Below are 11,223 nucleotides of genomic sequence, written 5' to 3' on the forward strand. Positions count from 1 at the left end.
GAGTATTTCAGCTACTCTATTTGCGACGAATGTAGGTTGCTTCTCGTTAGTTGACCTGATCCACTGAATGACGGTTGTTGAATCAGACCACATGTACGTCTTGTGAAAATATAGTGAGTGCTCTTTCACAATGGAATCTTTCAGACGATTTCCAGTAATTGCTGCCATTAGTTCAAGTTTTGGAATCGTATGATGTTTAACAGGAGCTACTCGAGCTTTTCCCATTATGAAAGACACTTTTCGATTATGCGTTTTGTCTTCTGTGACCATATATGCCACTGCACAAAATGCATCCTCTGAAGCATCGCCGAAAACATGTAGTTCATTTCGAACACTGTCGTCTGATGTTTGATACCATCGCGGCACATCAAACGCTTCGCCTGTGTTGAGCTCTGCGACCCATTCAGCGAACTGATTATTCAAGTCATCTTCAATGAATGAATCCCACTGCTGTCCTTTTGTCTGCCAAATGCCTTTAAGGATGATTCTTCCTCTAATGACAAAAGGTGCTAGGAATCCCAATGGATCGAAAACACTTGAGACAACTGACAGCACTTTCCTCTGGGTCCAATTACTTTCTGGCTCAAACTGCAGACCTCGACACACTTTGAGGGTATCATTTTTGTTGTTCCACTCAAGTCCCAATATTGTTAATGCTTTGTCGTGGACTTCATCTGCTTCGAAATTTGTTGCCCACTTCGTCAGCTTAAAACCACCCAGGAGTGATGTGAGCTCAACTCTTATATTGGTAGCGTCATCTTTGCTCTTAAGTTAAACAAGCAAATCATCCATATAGAAATTGTGACAGGCAATGTGACTTGCTCGCTCTGATCCGTCTGCATTGTCGGTTGCACATCTCTGCAAAGCAAAATTAGCACATGTAGGGGATGATTTAGCGCCAAAGATGTGTCGATTGTACTGGTAAGTGAAAATTCTGTCAATTTCGTCAAACCACAGGAATCGCAAGAACTTCCTATCTTCGGGTTTGACCTCAACTTGAAGAAACATTTCTTCAATATCGGCACTCATCGCATACTTATTTTCACGGAATCTGGCAAGTATTCCCATTAAACTAGCTAGCAAGTCTGGACCTGCTAGTAAAACATCGTTCAGAGAGTATCCACGAAACTTGCTGGCTGCGTTACATACTCTCCGGACTTTATCAGGCTTGTGTGGGTTGAGGACCGGATGATGAGGAACATACCACACTGGTTGATTAGCTGTCTCTGCCAATTCTGCACTTGAAAGAATAGTTACATATCCTTTTTTGTAATCAGATGCTATAGTGTCACTATATCGCTGCTTTAAGGAGCTATCTGCGTCTAGTCGTCGCTTCAGTCCACGAAGTTGTCCCAGAGCTGACGAAAAGTTATTTGACAAAGCTGCTTGATCTCCATTCCATAGCAATCCAACTTCGTACCTTTCGCCGTTGTACTGTATGGTTGAATTGAGGATCTCGTTTGCCAGCTTGTCTTCTTTCGTTCGCTTGTCAGCGACCATCGAAGTTCCGTAAGACTCCATGTCCCACCACTTCTGGACTACTTCGGCTAACTTCACATCTTCATCGTTAGCGATATGACATGCAGCGCTGAAACGTAGCTCACTCACTGGTACTGGACCACTGACTGTCCATCCTAGCGGAAACTTGACAGCCCAAGGTTTATTGACACCACCATTTTTATACTCTAGTGGTCTAATCAACTCGTAAGCATTCTGACCCAGAATTATATTCACTTTCTTGAGGTCGATCTCCTTGAAATTCACGCATTTCAAGTAGGGATACTTATGCTTCATCTCTTGAACATTGTACACATTTGTACCGATTTCCAAACTACTTTGACTGTGAATCTTGATTAACTTTGCTTTGCTCTCCACGCAGTTAGCCGGCCCAATTGCCGCGTGTGCCGTTTGACATGGCGTCGTTTTAGTTCCATGAATTCCATTTACATTCAAGGAAACAGTCTCTGCGTCAAGATCTAGCTTTTTCAGAAGTTGATCGTCAACCCAAGTCTGAGTTGATCCCGTATCACAAGCTGCTAGTGTATCTTCGAACTGTCCTTCTGATCCAAAGATTCTAACTCGGGCAATTTGCATAAGACCTCTAACAGGCTCTGCATTACTTGTCAAGTTGGTTGCCTCTGTTGGAGGCTTACTGGTATCGGTTTTCTTTTTATAGTGGAGAAATTTGTTGTGAAACTTCTCACAATTGTCAATTCCACACTTGCGTTTCCTGGGACAATCCTTTCCGAGATGATTGTCAGCTAGGCAGCAGAAACACAATTTATTGTCCTTAGCGACATTGTATCTGTCGTCGATTTTCATGTTTTTGAACTTTTCACAGTTCCAAATTCGATGATTCCCACCCTCGATGGGACATTTGACTACGGTTTTTTCTTTGCTATCGTTTGAACTGAAAGTCGACTCGCTGGATTTGGATGACTTCTTGAAGTCTGACCGTTTGCCAAATTTTGCTGTTTGTGAGTCGAATTTCGACGTTGTAGGTGAGCATTGAATTAATCGCTCATGCACCTGAGATTCTTCTTGTAGCCAGTTGTTGAATTCTACAAGGTTTGGTATTCGTGAGACTTTCGAAGGAGATTCAATATACGCAAACCATCGTCGTTTCGTATCAAGGGGCAATTTGTTGACTGCTACATCGAGGTTACTTGAAGAAAACAGATCGTTCGAATATCCAAACTGCTGCAAAATGTTCACGAATGTAGATACGGTATCGGCTAATTCAACCAGTGCTGACAGATCGTTGAATCTAACCTGGCTGAAGTTCTGTATTTTGGCCAACTGAGATGAAACAATGTGATGAGGCTGTCCAAACTTCCTCTGCAACGTGTTCCATGCTTCGTCATACATAGCACCTGAATAGCCCAATCCATTGACTGCTCGCTTTGCTTTGCCGGTTAGCAAAGTCTTCAGATGGCTCATCTTTTCATCTTTGCTGATGGAACTGCTATCAACTGTGGCCAAAAACATTCCACTCCACTCGGGCCAATCAAGTGGATTGCCGTCAAACTCGCGCAATTTCAACTTTGGCAAGCTTCTATGCGTACTGACTGGAGGCGTTACTGAAGGCAAGCTATATCCAGAATATCTTCCACCTGTAGGCAGATAAGAACTGGCATATTTCGATCGCTCTGGAGAATATCTTCTTTCCCCTCGACCGATTGGGGTACTTTCGACTTTCGTTTCCTTTTCGAATGGATTCTCGCAATCTTCGTCTGACTCGTACCGCTTTCTGTACTCGGCAAGTTGACTAACAACACTTGGCCGTTTCTGTCTGAGAAAAGAACCAGATGCTTCTTCTGGCAACTCAAATCGCAAATTCCCTGCATAATCTGCCCAATCATCAGAAAGACGTTTAGAGGAATCCTTAGAAGGCTTACGGTCTTCAGATTCAGATTCTGTGGAGCTTCTCAATTTGTCAGAAATTTCTCCTGTTGAGCTATCTAACTCAGCTTCTAGCAAACGAAGTTGGAGCTTTTCATCTAATTGCCTCATCTGCTCTTCGTGCTCTCGCTGTTTTCTCTCGAACTCCATTTGAAGCCGTTTCTGCTCGATCTCTGCCTTCTTCTTGGCTTTCTCCTGTCTCTCTGCAATCCGTTGATGTTTTCGTATCTTCTTTTCCTCTTCTCGCTCGAAATCATCTACTGATCGACTGTTCAAATCGTCGTTCTGAGGGTTTTTCGGGCTAAGATGAGAGGAACTCTCAGATCTAGTCTGGGAGTTGCTACTGACAAGATTAACATCACTGTTACTGGGTGCACTATCAGTATTGACGTTAGATTTTAGTGTCTCTTCTGATACCGTAGTGAACGTCGAAACTGTTGTTTCTCCAAAGGAAACATTTCCTTTGCTGAGTGCTGCCTTCTGCTTCTGATCGAAAAGAGAAAGTATGTTTTGCTTATGAGCCGCTAAACGATTTCGGTAGTCAGTGCATTCTATGACCGACTCATGTGCTTGCGTTTCACGTGCATGGCTTTTAACAAAAAGACTCAGCATATCGTTTAAAATTTCGTCGTCTTCAAAATAGCGATTCAAATCGCTTTGAATCCGTGCAATACGATAATTTCCATTCAACAAACGCAAAAGCTCTTCTCGTTTGCCTCTCAACGCTTGGTATTTTGTGTCAATTTTTAAAAGATCCTGTGCGCGTTCAAAACGTTGCAACATGATTTCTTCGTTGGCTCGAGAAGAACATTTTTCTGATCCAGAGGGTGCAATTGTAGCTTTCTTGCTACTATTCGTTGACTTCTTGAACATTCTTGAAATTGTAGAAATTTCAGTTTTGCAAATGTCCGGGGAGATTGCGGACCAATAATGTTCCGGCTGATAATAAGAGTGAAAAAACTAAAATTATCTTTGTACCGGTTGGTTCGATATCAAATTCAAATTATCTTTTATGACTGTATTTTATCCTTAGGTTTTCAGCCAAAACGATATATAAAAGATTCAAATTATTAATATCGTGACAATCTGAATACAACTGTTCGCTGACTGGATAATTTATCATTATAAATATATAATCAAAACAACTTCACCTTGTGATGTTATAAAACTGACTTACAATGTTTACATAACTAAACAAATACATTCGTGAATTCATTTTAAATACCTATGAACCGTTTAAGGACAACTTTAATGCAATCTCATGAACGAGAATAGCAGAATCACACACGAAGAGCATCCGAACACAATTGTGGCGTGATTAAGGCAAATAATCAAGTTTAAAGTTAAAAATAAATAAACAAAATATGGAAATTCTGACATTTTCTACCTATTAGTCGGGCTAAAGTAAATGACAAGCACAGGAAACAGATGTTTGGCATTTGTGGTCACTTGACCTGACCTTTAAGCACCATTATGGAACATATGAACACTCAAATGCAATCGAACTTTGAAAAAATATGACAAACACACCGTAAAACAGATAAATTTGGCAAAAATGAGGTAAAAAATGATGTAAAATTTAGGTCAAAGGTACGAGTTGAGACCTATACCATTGATCGTAGTTTGGTCCCACTAGAAAAACAAAGGGGGGGTTTAGGGTTCACAGATCACCTCCTGAGAAGATACAGCACTTTAAAAAACAGGCAAAATTAGCACTTTTTGATTATAGGGTAAATTCTGCCCTTTTATCAAGTTAAAACATTACTAGGGCACTTCATATGGTTCTATTTGACTATTTAGGAATTCGCAAAGTTATATGCGTTCAAAAGGACCTAAACAAATATATAAAATGAGTATCAAAATTTTTTGATCGCAACATTACATTTGTAAAGAGCTAAACCGTTATCCAGTCGTAATATTCTTAAACCAGTGACATCCAGCTTTGCTTTGACAACCAATTGTTTGCCTAATGATTGGTTAAAAATATTGAGCCAGCCAACTATAAGGTTGAAAGTTTGAACGTGACATGACTGATGAAGTCCTCCAGAAATCCTGGCAACACTCCGTAATTTTGGAGTGCTAATAGCAGTGAGGTATTTACGCTTGAAATTTCGAGTTTTAACAGTACGGTATTTAAAAAAGCTGGTACTATGTATAAATCTGGCATTCTAGACTCTGTACTTGCAGAGACTGGGCATTCTAAAACCCCCACGAACGTGTTTCAAGCCAAAGAACCAAAATCTCGGCCATATTGACACAACTGTACCATCAAATAACACTTTACTTGATTTTCTTTGATCATTAAAATCCTCGTTTTTGCGTTGTACACGTGGCTTCGTATTCGTTTGAGCAACTAAATGTACTTCATCATAAACTTTTTAAGACGTGCTTGCGTGCAGCAATAAAATCAACTGGTTGACGGCCACCCTCAATTCAATTAAACTGTTTGCTCTGGGCAACCAATCAAGGCCTTGTATGATTTCATGGTAAGCATAGGACAAACAGATAAACATAACCGACAAAGAATCTCTCGAACGACTTCTGGGAGCTGCAAACACTAATAAAGTAAAATACCAATTATGGCGCACTTTTCATTTGAATTTTAGTAGTGAACTACCGGTGCTTTAGTTCGGCTGCCCGGGTCTTATGCTGATACTTAAGAATAAGATATTCAGGTCACGCAAAACGAAAAGTGAAGGGCGTTAAAGTCGCTCGAAAATTCAAAACGGTTAAGCCAAAATTTTTTTATAAAAAAAGACCAACAAGTTGGCAATAATTTCTTCAAGCTTCTTTAGAGAGCACTTCAACAAGCACAAATGTGTTGTTCATCTACTTCGAAGTCAGTTCGATTTGCGTCGTTTTCGTTCTAAATATCCCCATTTTGGTTTGTTAATTTTTTAAGGATCATATATAATTTGCTGATAATCATACAAATTGATGAATTCCTGGTAGCTGTACACTGATTATACGTGATTTCTTGGTAAGCATACCTTGGAGCAAACAGTTTCCTGTTACTCATTTTAGTATTTTAATTGATTTCTGATTCTGTGATAACGTGATTATCGTACAAGGATCATATGTGTCTATTGTTAAAACCAAAATGTTCATAATTTCCTCGTAATCTTACATGAATTGTACAACGAAATGGCGATAGAAACGTGTCGTCATGGTAGCTTTACTAAATATCTTCGGCATCGCTTCAGCAAATTTAATCTGGGATAGAAATTAACTTCTCTAACAGCTAAGTGGTATTTTTAACAGAGGCGGTTCAGCTTTAATTAGGACTATTTAGCGTAGGCTAAAACTAAAACAAAAGTGATTAAAATCTGTCTGACATTTTGTGAACACGTGAAATATTTCTTCAACTTCATTTCAGCATCAATATATGTTTGCAACCAAAACCAACATTTAGTAAAAAAAATAAACAAACCAACACAAAGTTTAATTACAAGCAGCACCCCTTGATACTTAATTGTACTATGGGATGTAATGTACGGTTTTCAAGCCAAACATTTTATTACAACATTAACTCTTCGCATAATTTCAGCGGAGGAAGCATTAATCGTATTCACAGAATGAACAGCAAAACAAACGATAAACTCAAACTACCCGAGTCGAGTAACACTCGTCGCTACTCGCTACCCACAAACGAACTAATCGACGAGTACAAAGAGAAAAAAGCCCAAAAAGAGCGAGAAAACGATATTAGTTCTCGTTATCGTTCGGGTTCAATCGGGGCTTCTATTATAAGTTTGCTTCGACCCGCCGATAACGCAACAAGTAAAAGCCGAGAAGACATAAGGCGAAGTAGTTGTGCTAACATGCGCAGTGACAATTTGTATAAATCGAATAATTTGCAACTTCCGAAAAATTCAACCAATCACAGACGCAGAAATTCGGCGGGTAATTACCAGTCAAAAGATGAGAGCAGTGGTCGCCGGAGATCAAGTGCGCTCATGTCAAGTCTGCTAGATTTCTATAACGGAAATAGTGGTCGCAAGTCCAGCGTAGGTGGATCACAAAATGGATCGAGGCGGAGTTCAGCGGCGGCGGATTTTATGGAGTCATTGATTAAACGGAAGAATAGTGCCTGTGGAATTACAGTGGATACAGAAGATAGTGGTGGAAAAAGAGGAAGTAGAGATACAGGTGGAAAAGGATCATCGTGGTTCTCCAGTTTGATTATCTCTCAACAAGATCGAGAGGAGAACAAGCGAAAGGTATGTCACAGTGTTTCATCTATAATTCAATCAATTAGCAAGGAATCTGAAAAAAACAGCGTTCAATTCTTTGAAATAGAGCCAAAAAGCTCTCCTAATAAAAATAATAGTCATTAATTATCTATTAAATATTTCCTATAAAGTTCGAATAGTTTCATTTCTCCATGCAAACTTGACCATTCATAACAAACGTCATTTCGGAACTTTATGAAGCCAAAAAGCTCTCCTAATAGAAATAATAAGTGTTAATTTGGTTAACATAACTATGGTTATCAATACAGCAGATCAACAGTTTTATGAATCAGTCTATTAATTTTTCCTTACGTGAACTGTTTGTTTTAATTATTTCCACTTTGGAAGAATAAACCTTCAAGAAAGTAGTTCAACGCTTCAAGAAATGTCCGCAATTTAGAGTGAACTGTGAAATCTAATGAGCTCAATAGAATATTGGGTTAAAATTCGTCATTATAACCAGTAAAACAGCAACCATTTCATCAGCAACGGAAAAAAGCTGTTTAGAAATAGAAATACCCAGCCGGAATATTTTTGAAAATTTCCATTGCTGAACCCATTGATCTGTCCTCAAGCGAACACTTCACGCGAGCGGTTTGCCTTGGTTATATCTAGCACAGGGCGGCTAGCCGGGATTAAAATGATGATAGGGTGCGGTCCAAGATCGCCCTTTAAAGAATGAATATCTGCCTCCTCAAGCTCTACCGAGGAGCTTCAGTGACCGTATAATTAGACTACTAAAGCTCTACGAGCAGTTGAAACTCTTAATGCCCCCAGGCTTTACCAGTTTATTTTGTTTTCTACGATGATAACACGTCCAAAAACGCGCAGGGAAACATTTTGCATGAAAAATACACATGTTTACTATAAATAATAATAACAAGGAGGCTCGGTAATGTGCGTACTCACATAATGTTCCGACCCCGCTCATCCACATTCTTGACTTAATTGGCTACCAAACGATGAAGAGATCAAAAACATACATATCGCTCAATAAACAATAAAATGGAATTTTATCGTCCAATGGAATACAATAATGCCAAGCTAGACGGCCGATAAAAACTTTTGATAATAGAACTACTAAAAGGACCATAAGAAATCAAAAAACAAACATTATTTACGACCACAACTCGATTTCTACAATATAGAAATCATAACAAAATCAAACTCGAATCAGATAAAACCTAAACAAAACAGTTTAACCTATACTTCATTAGAAAAAATATGGGACCGGGTCTCAATGCGACTGGTTAACAGGTCGACAAAAAAGAGAAAAAATGGCAAAGAGGTGCGAAGTTTAAAAATACGTTTCTATTTTTGAAAACAATTAACTTCACAGTTATTAATGTCATTAGATATCACCTGAAATCACTGAAATTTTAATTTATATCTCCATAGGAAGGAATTGAGACATGCCATAATCCCCTCTTCAATTGCGCAAAACTTTAAAGCCAATGGGACTTACGATTATTGTTATAAACCAAAAAGAAAAAATGCTCTAAAATGTACAAATACAAAAAAAAATCTCAAAACATTTTATGAAGTCTCGTAGTAAAAGTAGTAACAAAGCCGAGAAACAGAAGTTTGAAGCTAAAACCGTTATAGGGTTAATTCATAGCTCAATGCAAAAGGGTTTACAGAGACTCAGCTACAATTTGACCGAAAAACTACTTCAAAAATGTCTAAGCTCAAAAACACAATTATGTTTTGGAAACAAATAATTCCAAAAGTCATAACAGATTTAGGATTTCACCAAAAAAGATGGATTAAGTTGCAACACCCCAGGAAGCCAATTGGGTCTGTTAATAATGAGACCACGTCACGACCCCACAAAATAACAAACATATAACAAACAAAGAAGCCAAAACTTCAATCAATTTTACATCACACTGTTCAAGGCACAATACTTATACGATGTTACCTGCAAGAACTGTAAACTATCCGTCATCCTAACATCAACGAGTCTTCCCTAAAAACGACAATGTGGACACGACAACAAAAAGAAACCAAAATTGAACAGTATAGAAATCTCTATTTTAAATGGTCGAAGCAATCCGTCACAACGTATAACAAAGCGCAATAAACGTGGTCGAATCAACAAAAGTAATTGAGAATTCTAATTAGTGAGATTGAGTTACATGGTGACCAAATTGAAAGCAAAAAGAGAAAGTTGAAAAAAAAACTTTTAAAAAGTTTAAGTTGAAAGTCATTAGAACAAATAGCTATAAACTGAAATCTTTATCTAGGCGGAGTTATACGTCCTGTGGAAGGAAATGAGACCAATCATTATCAGTTATATGGCGTACAACAACGAAAGGCAAGACATACATAGAAAAAACAACAAAAATCCACAAAATTTAGCGAGATAATTTGGTCTCAGCCCAAAAAGCATATACTATTCAACAAAAACATTTCACATATTCAAATAAGCATTTTTCCAACGCTGTACATTTTTTTCTACTATGCTTTCCTACAATTAGATTTGCCGACAATGTGATAATTCGAGAAGGAAACAAAATGGACCCAGAGAAAATGCAATTATGAACAAAAATGAAAATGAAAATATTTGAAAACGCGTAGTATCAAAACAAGGAAAACATTAGTTGAATGAGAAACCGTTTCCAACAATATTTTTTACTCACACGAAATTGGCTTCTGCCTGTTTTACTGAGGCTGCGCCCGAAATTGAGAAATAAGATGAAATATTGGCAAAGTTCAAAAATTCACCGATGTTTTCTTAACAAATATATTCAAAGTCATAACAGACATTAGATAACAAATGAAAGAAATGTCTAGGTTCAACTATACCTCCTTAAAAACGAACTGCATTTTGATTGGGGAAACTAATTCATTGGGTTACAAAAAAGTAAAACAAATGAAAGCAAAATTCAAGAAGTCTATAAAATTTTTACGAAAACAATTGGTTAAAGCCATAATAACCATGAGCTTAACTCTGAAACCATATTATAATTTCGTTGAACATATTTTTTGTAAATAGTATATGCCTTAGATTGAGCCCTGATTTGAGATTCTTGTCAGGAATTTACATAAAAAACATTTACATAGCGGAAATGTTTTGAAAAAAAAAAGGTCGCGCCCCATTTAAATCTAAAATATTTTTTATCATAAGGATCCACGGTGAGGTCAAAATCGGCCCAGCTATTGCTGCGCCTCTAACAAAACAGTCAATTGTCCAAATTGTTGCAAAATAGATCAGTTTTTTCAGTTTGTCAAAAATAAATAATGCTTTTTTTTGTAATTAACGAAAATAAATTTTCAAAAAACTTGCACAATTATGATCCAGAAGACTCTCAAAGCCATCGAGATTATAACTAGCTCTTTTCTGAGCTTTAGAAGAATTCAACCGCAGTTTTAGGGTGTCTTCTTTCAGAATATTTAATGCAAGTGGGCCAAAAATAGCAAATGGGGTCCCATTTTTCTCGAAAAGTGATTTTTGAAAAATTTAGCATAAATTCTAGCTAGAAAACTCGGATTGAACAATTCAGCAACCCTCCTCTATCTTTAGAGATGAAATCAATAACAGTACAACTATTAATTTTAACATGTCTAAGCAAAATTGACGAAAAAT

At 37.8% G+C, this 11,223-nt stretch overlaps 1 protein-coding gene across 3 annotated transcripts in view; it reads left to right on the forward strand.

Moving 5' to 3' along the window:
• Nucleotides 1-11,223, forward strand: part of LOC142337732 (uncharacterized) — an 85,874-nt gene that overhangs the window by 65,519 nt on the left and 9,132 nt on the right. For all 3 annotated transcript variants that reach the window (XM_075387204.1, XM_075387205.1, XM_075387206.1), the window contains one exon: nucleotides 6,950-7,622. In XM_075387204.1, the coding sequence (XP_075243319.1) occupies nucleotides 6,950-7,622 (673 nt within the window). The remainder of the gene's footprint in view (nucleotides 1-6,949; nucleotides 7,623-11,223) is intronic.

This window comes from Convolutriloba macropyga, chromosome 4 (assembly GCF_964194025.1).
Source record: "Convolutriloba macropyga chromosome 4, txConMacr16.3, whole genome shotgun sequence".
Taxonomy (NCBI): domain Eukaryota; kingdom Metazoa; phylum Xenacoelomorpha; order Acoela; family Convolutidae; genus Convolutriloba; species Convolutriloba macropyga.